The sequence below is a fragment of the Vicia villosa genome, unplaced genomic scaffold (assembly GCF_029867415.1).
Source record: "Vicia villosa cultivar HV-30 ecotype Madison, WI unplaced genomic scaffold, Vvil1.0 ctg.001359F_1_1, whole genome shotgun sequence".
In the NCBI taxonomy this organism is placed as follows: domain Eukaryota; kingdom Viridiplantae; phylum Streptophyta; class Magnoliopsida; order Fabales; family Fabaceae; genus Vicia; species Vicia villosa.
This window is the reverse complement of record NW_026705589.1, coordinates 57,927-73,756: the sequence shown is the minus strand read 5'-3', so window position 1 is coordinate 73,756 and position 15,830 is coordinate 57,927. Positions and strand designations below refer to the sequence as shown.

At 36.1% G+C, this 15,830-nt stretch overlaps 1 protein-coding gene across 1 annotated transcript; it reads right to left on the bottom strand.

Annotated features, from left to right (window-relative positions):
• Window positions 1-12,066: 12,066 nt before the first annotated feature.
• Window positions 12,067-14,125, bottom strand: LOC131634818 (cytochrome P450 71D11-like). The gene is made up of 2 exons (XM_058905443.1): window positions 13,051-14,125; window positions 12,067-12,888 (listed from the first exon to the last, which is right to left on the bottom strand). Exons 1-2 carry the CDS (start codon window positions 13,957-13,959, stop codon window positions 12,265-12,267), a joined length of 1,533 nt encoding a protein of 510 aa, XP_058761426.1. The 5' UTR covers window positions 13,960-14,125; the 3' UTR covers window positions 12,067-12,264.
• Between the last annotated feature and the right edge of the window lie 1,705 nt (window positions 14,126-15,830).

The window sequence follows — 15,830 nt, the reverse complement described above, 5'->3', positions numbered from 1 at the left end:
GTAACTTCAAATGTGCTATGTTAAAGCTTTATGTCTTTTTGCTTCTGAATTTTATGTGTCATTTGCTTATTATCTATATTTTGTTGCATGTGCTTTTATTCTTTGGTTGTTTTTTTAAGGGAAAAGATATGACATGGTTTGTGATCTTGATAAAATTGATTTAAGGATACACATGATCTTCATTAAATTGATTGAAGAAGATAGCACATGACATGATTTTGAAGGAGAAGACATTACATGCTTTTGTTCTTACAAGGCTGCACAGGTTATTGTCTTTTGTTTTGGTTAATTTTTTAGTGTTTGGAAGATTGTTTAATTAATTACTGTTAATTGTTTAATGTTTTGTCTTGAAGGATATTGTTAATGTTGATCTTCCAACTATTCATCCTATAAGATTGGGTTTGGCTCTCAATTTCTCTATCTTCTATTATGAAATTCTCAACCAGTCAAACAAAGCTTCTGCCATGTCCAAACAGGTTTGTGTTAATGGGTTTTTTTTATTGGTTTACGATAGTTTTATCATATTTGTTCCCTAGGGTGTTTGTCTTTGTGTATCTTATGAAAGTATCTGTAAGCACAAGTGATGTTGACCTTGCTGTGGCAAGCAAAGCTATTATTTTTGGATTTAATGTCAAAGCACCAGGTTTTGTAAAAATCTATGCCGTGGAAATTTTGATATGGTGCTTAATTTAGTTAGTGAATATAGTTTTGATTGATCTTAAATCAAATATGGTTCAAAAGCTAATTATTATGTTGCTTCAGGAGCTTGACCATAGCCTCGAATAAACCCAGGGTAATTAATTTTATTGACTTTTCAAATTTGACTTTAGACTCGGCTGGACCGAAGCTAATATTTTTGTTGACTTTCGGAAATTGACCTTAGCCTCGACAAATCCCTTGCTAATTAATTTTGTGGAGTCTTATACTTTAACTTTAGCCTTGGATAGGTCGAGGCTAAATTTTGGGTTGTCCTTCAAAAGTTGCTTTTAGCCTCGGCCTGGCCCTTGCTATTAGTAGCGTTGGCTTTAGGCGAGCCTTGATTTAGACTCGGCCTAGCCGAGGCTATAGTAGACACGGCTCATTTTGGCCGAAGCTAAATGTTAGCTTCGACTGTTTTAGACTGTCCCGACACCGAGGCTACGCCGAGGCTAACTGTCAAGTAGCGTCGATTTTTTGCCTTATAGCCACGAACAACGGCCGAGGCTAAAAACTGGGTTTCAAGTAGTGGAAGCAGGCACTTTTTCGCAGCTCCGCTTAGCGGGCCAAGCTTGCTTAGCGGACTCGTGAATTTCAAAATTTTGTTCCCAAACTTCGCTTAGCGGGCCAGTGGTCGCTTAGCGGATCAGGGGTTGCTTAGCGGACGCGCGATTATGTAGAAAAATAACAGAGATATCAGACCTGCGAAACCACACTTCCACCATCCAAAATCCTTCTCAAACAGCAATTTAAGGCACATATAACCAGTATTGAACATCCATTAACAACAATCATCATCAAAAACATGTTTAGAACACAATTTTATGGAAATCTATCATAAACTCTTAACAATTTCAATTCACACATTCATGGATACTCAACATATAATTAAAACTCCAACATAATTACTATCATACAATCCCTTATCATGAAATAATCTCACCCTCACCTTAGGTTTGGATTGAAGACAACTCTAATCTTCAATCTTGGGATTTGACCTAGCTTTGTCCTCTTCTCTTCTCTCTTTCTCTTCTTTCACCAAATGAGCTTCTAATTTCTATTTTCCCCAATTTCCTTGTTTTTGTTAAACCTTACTAAATTTCTCATAATGCTAATGGACTCTAATTAGCACCTCTCAATTACTAACTCTAACTTAGGCCCAATTACTAATAGTCTCACTAAATCATATTATTACTAATAACTCCCAATAAAATAACATAATGTCAATTAAGCACATAATTAACACATAATTCATATAACTATCAATTAATTCACATAACACACAATAACATAAAAGATTAAAATAAAATGGTCGCTACATCTAACATCCAATGAAAGGACTTCCTACTAATTAATGGTATGGATAGTTTCTTTCCCTTAAACTGGAAGGAAAAAGAATAGGAAAGACAAATGTTTAGGGGGTAATAACTCATAACTCGCCTGCTCTTAAAAAGCTCTTTCCATTCCATTTTATACTTTGTAAACAAAAATAATTTCAAAATACTTTGCCTTACATTGGCATACCGAATCAAACATCTTTTCAAAAACACTTTGCAAACTCCCTCAAGGACAGAAACAAGAGAGATTGCAAAGTTTGCCTCACATTGGCATCTTCACAAAAACCTTTTCAAACAAAACACACTCACACACAAAATAAAGCAAAGTGAGCAAGCGAATTAAGAGCTCATGGATAACCATGGATACAAAGGGTGCTAACATCTTCCCTTTGTAAAAATAACCCTTGAACTCAAAAATATTTTAAAGATCTTTCCTGTTCTTTTATGTCTTTTCTAATAAAATTGGATAAAATAAAAGTCAGTGGCGACTCTTGCTAACCACAACATGTTTTGCGAAAAAAAAACTAAAAAAAAAAATCAGTTCATCCACCGTGGTTATATAAACCAACAAGATGCATCTTCATTTGGGTAGCCTAACAGATAAGAACTCCACAGTTAAGGAGACTTGACTTGGAGCAGTATTTGAATGGATGGTCTACTGGAAAGTTTCTCGAAAAGCGTGTGAGTGAGGACAGAGCATGCCGAAAAAATCCGTGTTGGTTTCTTGGATCAGTCAATAATCCTAAAAGCAGTCTGAGACATTACACATTGGTTTTTTCTTCACCCACCTCCTAACCTTCTTGCCCACCCCTGGTGAATTTACAACATTACCCCTTGTTTCGGAAGTTCATTTCCGAAACGGTACTTTTTTTTGAAAAAAAGGTGTTTTCGGAAATGAACTTCCGAAAACGTGTTTTTTTTAATATAAAATATTGGTTTCGGAGATGCATCTCCGAAATAAAGTTACATTTTCAGAAAATGTGGTGTTTCGGAAGTTCATCTCCGAACGCACCCCCCTTGGAGAATTCGGAAATGAACCTCCGAAAATATGTCTGGACAGAATAAAATGAAAAACAACAACAATTCGCTTTATTTAATCGGGTGAAGATTACAACGATAATAATACATAAAATTAAAGTTACATATTGTTGAACACGGGTAGGTGGGGATGAGAGAGTGGTGGGGAGAAAAAAAGGCTTCCGAATTTCAAAAGGTGTACTACTGTAAGTAACAAATGACGGAGGAGGTGTAACCGGGGCCGGAACATATGACGGAGGAGGTGGATGTCCGAAGGAAGAAGAACCGGAGGTACGTCCACCGCGAGACAAAGGAGCCAATCAATGTAAGCTATAATTTATCATTATCATCAGGGGACGTCATTACAAAAAATTGGGAAAAAAATCTTATTATTTTTAATCTTGATTTTTTAGAAATGACGTCCCCAGATGATAATGATAAACTATAGCTTACAATGATTGGCTCCTTTGTCTCGCGGTGGACGTACCTCCGGTTCTTCTTCCTCCGGACATCCACCTCCTCCGTCATATGTTCCGGCCCCGGTTACACCTCCTCCGTCATTTGTTACTTACAGTAGTACGTATTTTTATTAACATGATAAATCCAATACAAAAACACTGTGCGATACAATCCGAAATCCGAACAAAACAAAACAAAACACGTCAAACAAAACAAAAACATGTTATTCTGCCCGACGAGCGTTACAAAATACACATCAAACAAAATAAAAACACGTTATTCTTCTCGACGAGCGAACTCCTCCGAATGAAGATAATTATACCAATCTTCATCCCACTCAGTATCAGAACCATCAGCGTTGATCACGCCTGAAGGCTGAGCCTGCGCGTCCGAGCCATGGACTCCCAGGGGACGAGAAGCAGAACCAGTCAAAAGCTTCTTCTTCTCCTTCACCACCTTCACCTCCTTCACCTCCTTCACCTCTTTCACCTCCTTCTTTGAAGAACCCTTTCTTCCCTTAGCGCCCTCTTTAGAAGACGCAGTCCTGCGTGCTTGTTGGTTGCCTGACATGTTCCTGTAAACAGTTGAAATCGATTAATATGCGAGACAAAATAAAAAACAAAAAAATTTGAACTTCTGATACAATTCGGAAGTTCATTTCCGAAAACTGGGAGGGAGGTGTTTTCGGAAATGAACTTCCGAAACACCCCTGCGATGGACTTTTCTGCAACTTCCATGGCAGACCCCTAAACCAAACTTCAAACCAAATCAAAATGCTTCTAAACAACCTAAATACTACTAACAACCTAACCATATATCATTTATGCAATTAAAACCCTAAATAACATGCATTTGAATAATAGATCTAAAAATTTCAAAACTTACAAAGTGTTAGGATTGAGGGCTTTTGAATGTTGTTTAGCAGTGTGATTGGAGCCTTGATGCAGCTTTGGAATTCTGTTTGCACAAATTTTCGCCTTTGCCACTTTTTGTTTTGATTTAGGGTAAATGATTGGGGGAGGGGGAGTGTTTTGATAAATCTGCAGAAATCGCAGTATTTCGGAAGTTCACTTCCGAAACCCCTGCTTCGGAAATGAACTTCCGAAATAAGTCAATTTTTTCAAAAAAAAAAGCGCTTCGGAAGTTCATTTCCGAAGCACGGGTATTTTGGTATTTTCGCTGGGGGTGACCCCCATAGGGAGGTGGCCAAAGAAATTTTCTACACATTTAGTCATAAATGTCTTAATACACACGTTTTTGAATTGGGTATCACTATGATTTGGGTTTTATTGCCCTTGAACATGTGATCGGCCCGAAACAGTAACAAATATTTATCACGTGTTCTTTTTTTTATCACCTGTTCATAAATGTTTTATATTTATTTCTTATATTTATCCATAATAAATATTTTTTTTATTAATATCAAATATTTGTCTCTTATTTTTTAACGTATCAATGGGAAATATATGTCTTGTATTTTTTTATCCCATTGATAAATAGTTGTTATGTATCTTTTTTTACTAGTCACACATATCAAGTGTTATATTTTATAAGTTTAATTGCACTTTTGATTTCTTTATTTATGTGTTTATAACTTTTTAATTAATTTTTTTTATTTTGAAACTCAACTTTTTTATCCCTCAAATTTTCTTGTCTTAAGATTTTGTTGGTCTTTCTCCATTTTTGTAAATATTGCAATGATGATTAGGATAAATTATTTATCTTTTTATGAGATGAAAATGATGACTAGGATAAAAAATTTTAAAAAAAAATCAATTAATATTTTTAACAATATTATAAATGATTTTATTTATAAAAAAATTTAAATTTAAATTTAAATATTTTACAAATATTTATATATTATCAAATTCTTTTACAGAATAAGTTTGAATTTAATATTTTTATGAGATTAATTGGAATACACTGTCAGTGTAAAACAACTTTACACCATCATCCAATTAGAATGAAGTATTTTAACACATGGGAAGAGAGAATTATGGAAAAAGTGGTTATTAAAATAATTTAATTATAATTTATATATTTATATTTTTAATTCCATACTTATTTGTCAAAATCATTGATTCTAATTGGATGATGGTGTAATGTTGTTTTACACTGACAGTGTATTCCAATTAATCTCTATTTTTATATAACAAATTATTTAATAATTTTAATTTAGTTTTTTAAGAAATTAATTAATCAAAAGTTTTCATAGTGGTATATTTTTAATTTAGTTTTTTAAGAAATTAATTAATAACAAATTATATCACTATTGCAACATTTTTTTTTTAGAATTTAATATAACTAAACACTTGTCTAATTAAGAAACTTAGCAAGTCATAGTCATTAGCTAAAGTCATGCATGTGTAACAAACTGTAACTTAAACTGAATGAATCTTATGACAATAAAGTTTCAACCGAAGAGGTTTTCCAAAAATTCAAACTGGCCAATTACAATTTTGAAGACAACATTCAAAATTTAAAATTAAAATTCCCTAAAAGATTAACAATAATTGACGAGAGACGTATAGCCAATTTTTTCTACCATAGCACTTCATCATCTCAGTGGCAGAAAATGTCCTCTCATTGCTGATACTTTTCCTTCCCTCATTGTACAAGTCATAATTCACAAATAAGATGATGCTGAATAAAGTAATTGCGAAAACTATAGTAGGTTATATCTATGTGAAAACCACATGGATTGATACAGAGTTAGTGTTTTGAAATTTGAAACTCAATCGGGTTTTTACCAATAACAATATTGTAGGGAAAATTATGTGAAAAGATGCAAACATGTGGAGAAAATATAATTGTTAAAATTAATGTGTTGTAACCACCACTGGTTTTAGGAAGAATTATGAGAGAATTGCAATTGCAACCATCAAATTCTAATTATTGTCTTTATTTAGAGTTATGTTAGAGTTGTAACATTAAGATTGAGAGAACCAAGAGTCCTCATCTTAATTATCATCTTATTGTATTCTATGTCAGTTTTGATTCAAGCCTATATAAAGGCTTTGTAATGTTAAGAAAGATATAGTAGTTGGTGGTGAATTCAATAAAATAGCAGTTTTAAAGCACATCTTCCACCAGTGGAAGTATAGTGAGAAAAGTGTCATGTGCAGTTTTAAAGCATATCTTCCACCAGTGGAAGTATAGTGCAAAAAGTGACTAAATCTAGTTTTCCTCTGCAGAATACTGCAACACCATAATTTATCACATACCACCTCTAGAATACCACCAATAGAGTGGTATCAAAGCTGCAGATCCTTGCAGCTGCAGCAAAAACAACAAAAGTTATGGCTTTTACAAACAACTCTTCCGCAACTTACAGCAATGTCAAAGTTCCTCTATTTGAAGGAGAGAACTGTGATTTTTAGGCTGTTAAAATGGAGACTCTATTCACATCTTTGGATGTTCTAGAGTATGTCAAAACCGGATATGAAGAACCGGCACCAACGGAGGCTAAAAAATCAAAAGAAAAAGCTGAAGAATCAAGCCAACGGCTTGAAGAGTTGAAGAAGAAGAAGATCACAGATGCTGGAGTTCTCGGGATGATTCAAAGAGGAGTCTCTCTATCCATCTTCCCAAGGATTATGAGAGCTAAAACATCGAAAGAAGCCTGGAGTATCCTACAACAAGAGTTCGAAGGAGACTCAAAGGTGCGAACGGTGAAGCTTCAATCTCTTAAGAGAGATTATGAAAATGAAAGGATGAAGGAGAACGAGAGCCTGAATGAGTATTTCAACAGACTCTCCGAGTTGGTGAATTAGATGAAGTCGCATGGTGATACGATAGAAGATCGCAGAATTATTGACAAAATTCTGATTAGTTTGACAGCAAGATTTGACCCAATGGTGGGTGTGATAGAAGAAACCAAGGATCTATCAACCTTGACTGTTCAAGGGTTGATGGGGTCTTTGAGATCCTACGAGCAAAGGATGTTACGACATTCTGAAAAATCAATTGAGAGTGCCTTTCAATCTAAACTCAACATTCAGCCCAACAATGGTGAAAATAAGCCCCAAATACAAACTAGAGGTGAGTCTTCTAGAGGTGGCAGATTTGGAAGAGGCAGAGGTCGAAACTCACGTGGCAGATCTGGAAGAGGCGCAAATGGCGAAAGATGGAATGAAGCATCAAACAAATGATGCAAAATTTGTAACAGCGGCACTCATGACGAGAAGGACTGTTGGAACAAAGACAAACCGCAATGTCACAATTGCAAGAGATTCGGGCACCTTCAAAAGGATTTCCGTCTTGCAAATCAGCAACATGCTTCGTACGCAGAAGGAGAATCTGATGAAGGAAATTTGTTTTTTGCTTGTCAAAAATCATTGCATGAAGAAGGTAAAAATGTTTGGTATTTGGACAGCGGTTGTAGCAACCATATGACTGGACAGAAGGAAGCATTTATAAACATTGATTCTTCATTTGGCTCAAAAGTTAAATTGGGCAATGGAGAACATGTCGAAGTGAAAGGGAAAGGAAGCATTGGAGTAACCACGAAGCAAGGAAGCAAAGTCATACATGACACGCTTTATGTGCCAGAATTAGACGAAAATTTGCTTAGCATTGGACAACTTCTGGAGCACGGCTATTCTCTAAACTTTGAGAATAGAGAATGCAGAATTTTTGACTCAGAAAGAAGAAGTGTTGTCGTTGTGAAGATGACTAGCAACAGGAGCTTTCCACTATCTTTCAACTATGAGAAAAATGTAAGCATGATGGCCAGAGAAGAGAATGACTCGTGTTTATGGCACAGGAGACTTGGACATTTGAATTACGAAAGTCTCAAGTTACTCTATCAAAAGAAGATGGTGTATGGGCTGCCAAGAATCGAAGAAAAATCTGGTGTGTGTGAAGGATGTGTCCTTGACAAACACCATCGGCAACCATTTCCAAAGGAAAATGCATGGAGAGCCAAACAAGTGTTGGAACTTGTACACACAGATGTGTGTGGTCCTATGAATACTTTGTCTCATGGCAAAAACAGGTACTTTATCTTGTTTATTGACGACTTTACCCGCATGACTTGGGTATATTTCATGAGACAAAAATCTGAAGCGTTTGTAATCTTTAAGAAATTTAAAGCATTAGTTGAAAAACAAAGTGGCAGATTTATAAAGATGCTGAGAAGTGATCGAGGGAAGGAGTACACCTCAAATGAATTTCACAAATTTTGTGAAGATGAAGGTGTTGAAAGACAGCTCACTGTTGGCTATACACCTCAGCAAAAATGGTGTATCTGAAAGAAAGAACCAAACTGTGATGGAGATGGCGAAATCTATGCTACTTGAGAAAGGTTTACCTAAAACCTTTTGGCCCGAGGCCGTTAACACTGCTATGTATTTGATGAACAGGTGTCCAACAAAGGCCGTATGAAAAAAGACTCCATTTGAAGCCTAAAGTGGAAGAACACCGTCGGTGAACCATCTTAAATTTTTTGGATGTGTTTGCTATGCTCAAATTGCAAAACAAAAGAGGACAAAGCTAGAAGAAACAAGTGAAAGATGTGTCTTTATTGGCTATAGTTCCATGTCAAAGGGCTATAGACTTTACAACTTGAAGACAAACAAGGTGATCATTAGTCGGGATGCTGTATTTGATGAGAATGCTTCTTGGAATTGGGAAGAAGACATAATGAAGGAGAAAATAGTCCCTGCAATCATATTACAACAACAAAATTCAGCAGCTGAGAATGAGCAACCAGCTCCATGTACACCAAGTTCCCCATCCTCTCCAAGTTCACCAAGTTCAAGTTCATCATCTCCCAGCTCAACTCCAATAAAATTGAAGGATTTAAGTGATATTTATGCAAGATGCAACTATTGTGTTGTGGAACCAGAAAATTTTGATGAAGCAATCAAAGAAGATGTTTGGAGGAATGCGATGCAAGAAGAGATAAATGCCATTGAGAAAAACAAAACATGGCAGCTAGTTGAAAAACCAAATGACAAAGAAGCTATTGGAGTAAAGTGGGTGTACAAATTAAAGTATAATCCAGATGAGTCAATTCAAAGAGCCAAGGCTAGATTGGTAGTAAAAGGATATGCACAACATCCTGGAATTGACTATAGTGAAACTTTTTCCCCAGTTGCAAGATTGGATACTGTATGTGAACAGTTATTGCATTAGCAGCTCAGAAAGGGTGGAACCTGTACCAACTTGATGTGAAGTCAGCTTTCCTGAATGGAGAATTAAAAGAAGAGGTATATGTGCAGCAACCTCAAGGCTTTGTGACTAAAGGCCAAGAAGAAAAAGTTTACAAGTTGAAGAAAGCTCTCTATGGATTGAAACAAGCCCCTAGAGCGTGGTATAGTGAAATTGACAGCTACTTCATTCAACAAGGATTTCAAAGAAGTCAGAGTGAGCATACCATGTATGTGAAGCATCAAGGTAAAGATGATATCCTTCTTGTTGCCCTTTAAGTTGATGATTTGGTGTATACGGGTAACAACAAGAAAATGGATGAAAATTTTAAAATAGAAATGATGAAAAAATATGAGATGAGTGATCTTGGATTGCTGCATCATTTTCTTGGTATTGAGGTTTACCAAGATGAATATGGGGTTTTTATTTGTCAAAGGAGATATGCTGAAAATATTTTGAAAAAGTTTGGCATGAGTGGCTGCAAACCTGTTGATATTCCTTTAGTGGTGAATGAAAAATTAAAGAAGGAAGATGGTGGAAGATTAGTAGATGCAAGCATGTATAGAAGTTTGGTTGGAAGTTTGTTTTATCTAACAGCTACACGACCCGACTTAATGTTCGCTGCTAGTTTACTCTCAAGGTTCACGAGTAAACCAAGTCATTTACATCTTGGAGCAGCAAAACGAGTTCTAAGGTATGTCATGGGAACCATGGAACATGGAATCAGGTTTGAAAAGAATTCTAAACTCGAAATTAAAGGCTATTGTGACAGTGATTGGGCTGGAAGTGTTGATGACATGAAAAGCACTTCTGGTTATGTGTTCAGCCTAGGTTCAGGAGTAATTTCTTGGTGTTCGAAGAAACAAGACACTGTAGCGAAATCTTCAGCTGAAGCATAATATTTGACAGTTGGTTTGGCTACACAACAATCATTGTGGTTGAGAAGAATACTTGAAGATATCGGAGAAAAGCAAGAAGAAAGTCTGCTGCTTCACTGTGACAATAAATCAGAAATAGCCATGGCGAAGAATCCTGTTTTCCACAGTCGAACAAGACATATTAATATAAAGCACCACTTCATTCGAAGTGTGATCGAAGATGGCGATGTGCAGTTAGTGTTCTGCAGTTCACAAGAGCAGCTTGCAGACATTTTTACTAAAGCACTACCAAGAGAAAGATTTCAACAACTTAGAGAAGCAATGAGAGTTAAAGAGCAACACATTAAGGGGGAGTGTTAAAATTAATGTGTTGTAACCACCACTATCTTTAGTAAGAATTATGAGAGAATTGCAACCATCAAATTCTAATTATTGTCTTTATTTAGAGTTATGTTAGAGTTGTAACATTAAGATTGAGAGAACCAAGAGTCCTCATCTTAATTATCATCTTATTGTATTCTATGTCAGTTTTGATTCAAGCCTATATAAAGGCTTTGTAATGCTAAGAGAGATATAGCAGTTGGTGGTGAATTCAATAAAATAGCAGTTTTAAAGCACATCTTCCACCAGTGGAAGTATAATGAGAAAAGTGTCCTGTGCAGTTTTAAAGCATATCTTCCACCAATGGAAGTATGATGCAAAAAGTGACTAAATCCAGTTTTCCTCTGCAGAATACTGCAACACCATAATTTATCACATACCACATCTAGAATATCACCAACAATAATACTTGATGATTCCTTTGGTCTTAAAGATTCTCCTTCCGAAAAGGATAGCCCATCTTTCCATGCTATTTATCAAGTCCCAACCAAGCTTGAGATTTATGCAGTCTCTATCTCATCTCATACCGATAATTTCACGGTTTCACAATTATTCAACAAAACAATTGGCTTCATTTTCAGTGGTTGCCCTGCTCTCCGAGCCGCGGTGGCTGTAAGTAACTCTCACCTCAAATCTCAACAACCACCGGACGTGTTTTCTCCGTTCACTTAATCTAAAAAGCATCTCTATTTTGATGACCTTGAAACCTTGCTCGAGGAAGACATGCTTTCTTTCAATCTAGAGATTCAGGGTGGTACTAGCGTAGGTCTCTATTTTCTGAATCTCTTTTTAAACTATTTCTGTCCTCAAATAATTGCTTTAGCTAATTATTTCTTCCTCAAATCAAGGATTGAAACTTCAATTCTACTTGTTTCACAATTTTTTTTCATTATTCATTTCACACACATGGACCATGCACCTAAAAAGGCAAGTGTTAGCCGAGTGATTTGCATAGTTGCATTGAATATATTGATTATATGGTTGATGAATATTTTTAAATTTTACATTTATGGTTGGTATGGGGCTCTATCTTAAGAATTTGTATTAGCCAGGCACATAATGACCATGTTATTTTCGGGTATATAGAACCAAATTTAAGTTTTCAAAAGGAAAAAGAAAAGGGCATTCAGGAGAAAGAAGATACATTTGCACCAAAAACAATTGGTTCCTTGTGCATTTACCTTGTAATTATCCTCTATGTTCAACTATTACAGCAGTAATTATTCATTTACCTTGTGAATTGATTTTGTTTTACAATTGGTTCCCCATTTTTATTTCAAAAGCCAACATGAAATAACAAATTCAAGGTTATACTTATAGGCTATAGCTTTTGCTTGTATGGTTTAGCTTACAACAGAAGGAAGAGGAGAAGTGGGTATCAAGTACAAGTCATGTTTTCTTTTGATGCTAGCTCCAAATTGCTCAGTCATGTCCAAATCCTCACCTTTCATTCCATTGGGAAGCTTCCATTCAAAGTGATACAGCAACAATGCAAGGGCTAGCTCAACATTTATCAGACCGAATGTGATGCCCGGGCACATTCTTCTTCCAGCACCAAAAGGAATGTACTCAAAATTACTCCCTTTATAATCAATAGGGCTACCGATGAATCTTTCTGGATAGAACCTCTCTGGTTCAATCCAGTACTTAGGATCTCTTCCGATTGCCCATGCATTGACTATTACTTTGGTTTTGATTGGTATATGATACCCATCTATCTCACATGCTTGTCCACATTCTCTTGGAAGCAAAAGAGGAGCTGGAGGGTGTAATCTTAATGTCTCTTTCACAATAGACTTCAAATATTCTAGTTCATTTATATAGTTTTCACCAATATTTCCTCTCATGTTGAAGATTTCTCTCACTTCATCTTGTGCTTTCTTCATCACTCTTTGATCCTTTATCAACTCTGACATTGCCCAAACTATGGTAGAAGCTGATGTATCGCCTCCAGCACCAAAAATGTCCTGAAATGTAAAATGCAAGGATATCATAGACCATTGAAATATTTATGTAGAAAAATCATGCTTTAACATGGCTAATAATAATATTGCTCTATTTCAAAGAGATCATTGGGTAACTATCAAATACTCATTTAAGTTCTACTTCAAGGGGCTTATTATCCTTACCAGGATTATAGCTTTGATATTGTTGTCAGTTAAGCATATATCTTCGTCACTATCATTACCACCTTGAAACTTTAGAAGAACATCGACTAGATCTTCGTCTACTTCACCTTGGCCTTCTTTTGCTTTTGACTTTGCTTCTTTATGTTCAATGATGACCTTTTCTAGTAACTCGTCAATTTGTCTATGCAACCTCTCAATTTTTGACCTCAAACCAGAAACAAGTTGAAGCCATTTAGCAGACGGAAACAGTTCACCTATGTCAAAACCTCCTCCAACCGATTCTCCATTTCCCAAAGACGCAAGCTCTTCTTGAACTCTGCATTCCTTGCCAAATGCAGCCTTTGTAATGATAGCAAATGTCGACGAAACCACAAGCTGAGTGATGTTGATGGCTGACCCTTGCTGTGAATCAATCCTTTTGATGAGATTTGTAAGCACTTCTTCCCTTATTGGCCTAAACGAACCAACACGTTTTGCGGTTAAAAGCTCCATTTTGCATATTTTTCGCAACTGTCTCCAATAATTTCCATAAGGTGAAAATGCAATATCTGTGCATCCATATGATATTATGTCCATAGATACAATCTTAGGCCTAGATGCAAATACAACATCATGTGTTTTAAGTACCTCCCTAGCATAATCTGGCGAGGAAACAACAACTGCAAAGATCTCTCCAAGCTGTAGTTGCATCAAGGGTCCATGAACTTTGGCCAAGTCTCTTAATTTTCTATGTGGTGTAGAGGTCACTAGATGGTGTATGTGTCCTATAATAGGTAACTTCCATGGTCCTGGGGGTAGATTTGGAAGAGATGAGCCTTTTTTCTTGAGATTCCTCCCAGTTTTCAGTGCCACAAGAATGAAGAGTAAAAGGGAGACAAGTGCTAATAAGTCAAAATTTTGAGAATCCATGGAGAATAAAGTAGCTAGTAGGTTGGTTTATGACAAAGTGGTAGCTATGAGCAAGGTTTTATAGTAATGGTTTTCAACCGTAGCTGACAAGCGGCAACATAGTTTTTGAGATTTCTTAAATGGAACCGCAAATGCATTTATAGTGGCATCAATTTTATTTGAAGGGTGTCTTTCGGGTCTGGTTTGATTCATTATCTACTTAGTTGGAGTGTTCTGGAGTAGAAAATTTTGAAAAAAGTTTAGTTTATATTCTCTTCTTCATCCGTAGAAAAACTTTCTTCCTCTTTTCTTTTATAAAAATTAGTAAAATACCGTACGTATCAATTTGTTTTGTCATAATATAAGGTCGTATGACATGTAATATCACTTCAATATAATCAAAATGGAGTTTATATAAATAATATAGTTGTAGTTGATGTGGAATAAAGTGTCATAAAAAATTAGAAATACTCATATATGAGCAAAATGCCAATAAATCTCAAAAAGTACATTTAAAATAAGTTGTAATAATGTAAGAGCAAAATGTCATCAGAATTAAAACAGAAAATTTCTTCACCCACCTCCTAACCTTCTTGGCCACCTCTGGTGAATTTACCACAATATCCCTAGTTTCGGAAGTTCATTTTCAAAAACGTACTTTTTAAAAAAAAAAATGTGTTTTCGAAAATGTATCTCCGAAAAAGTGTTTTTTTTAATATAAAATATTGATTTCGGAGATGCATCTCCGAAATAAAATTTTTCAGAAAATGTGGTGTTTTCGGAAGTTCATCTCCGAATTCACCCCCTTGGAGGAATTCGGAAATGTACTTCCGAAATATTGTCTGGACAGAAGAAAGATGAAAAACAAGAACGATTCGCTTTATTTAATCGGGTGAAGATTACATTGATCACATTACATAAGATTAAAGTTACATATTGTTAAACACGGGTAGGTGGGGATGAGTCAACATTTTGATAACGTCGTCCGCCGATCTTTGAAGTTTCGCGTCCAACTCGATCGGGCCCTTCGAAGAAAATCGGTCGAACGTTGTCCACAAAACTGCTAAATCTTCGTCGTTCTTGATCTCAAAAGGTGTGAACTTAATGTGTCCCTCGTCGTTAAGCGATGCCGAGCGGTACTCGAGCCTGACAACCTTTCGATTCTCGGGATAGTGCAAAAGCGTGTTGAGCGACGTTATCAACTCCGCAAACGGCGTGTCGCGCGAGAAGCGAAATTGGAACGACATCGAGTAGCCAGTTTCAAAGTAGACGAATGCTAGGTGGGGGTAGGTTTGTGTCATTTGTGTTTTGTGGTGTGAAGAGGATGAAGAAGAGTGTGTTGTATTTATAGACTTATTGGAGCAATGATGGCCCAACAAACCTTATCCTGCCTCAAGGGACTTTTCGGAAATGAACTTCCGAAAATTGGAGGCAGACTAGCATATTTCGGAAGTTCATTTCCGAATTATGCAGAAACAGAACAAAATTTTGCATTTTGTTGATTGCTTGGTGTGTTGTGTAAATTGAACAAATGGAATTCACAATAAACATAAATTAGACAAAGATGACATAAAACATACTTATATTATATATGTATTGAATCGGTCTGATTTTACATGATAAACAACAATACATACAAAAATGGTCATTACAAACAAAAAACGATCCGGAACAAACTAAAATTCACCGAACCAATCGGTGGATCCTAAGTCCAAAATAGGTATGTTCTTCGACCGCTCTCTATTTTGCTCGCGCTCTTGGCTCATCATTTCTTCAAACTCCGTCATTCTTGAAACGAAAGGATCCGGCCAAGTCTCCGCCTCATTTGAACGATGTGTCGTCCATTGACAAGAAGTAGCCGGTATAGGACACCCCGGTTTCAAAAACACTTG

Excerpts from the sequence above, each read along its gene's own strand:
- LOC131634818 (XM_058905443.1), bottom strand. The coding sequence starts at position 13,959 with ATGGATTCTCAAAATTTTGACTTATTAGCACTTGTCTCCCTTTTACTC. Across the intron at positions 12,889-13,050 it reads ATATCAAAGCTATAATCCTG|GACATTTTTGGTGCTGGAGG; the intron begins GTAAGGATAATA and ends TTTACATTTCAG.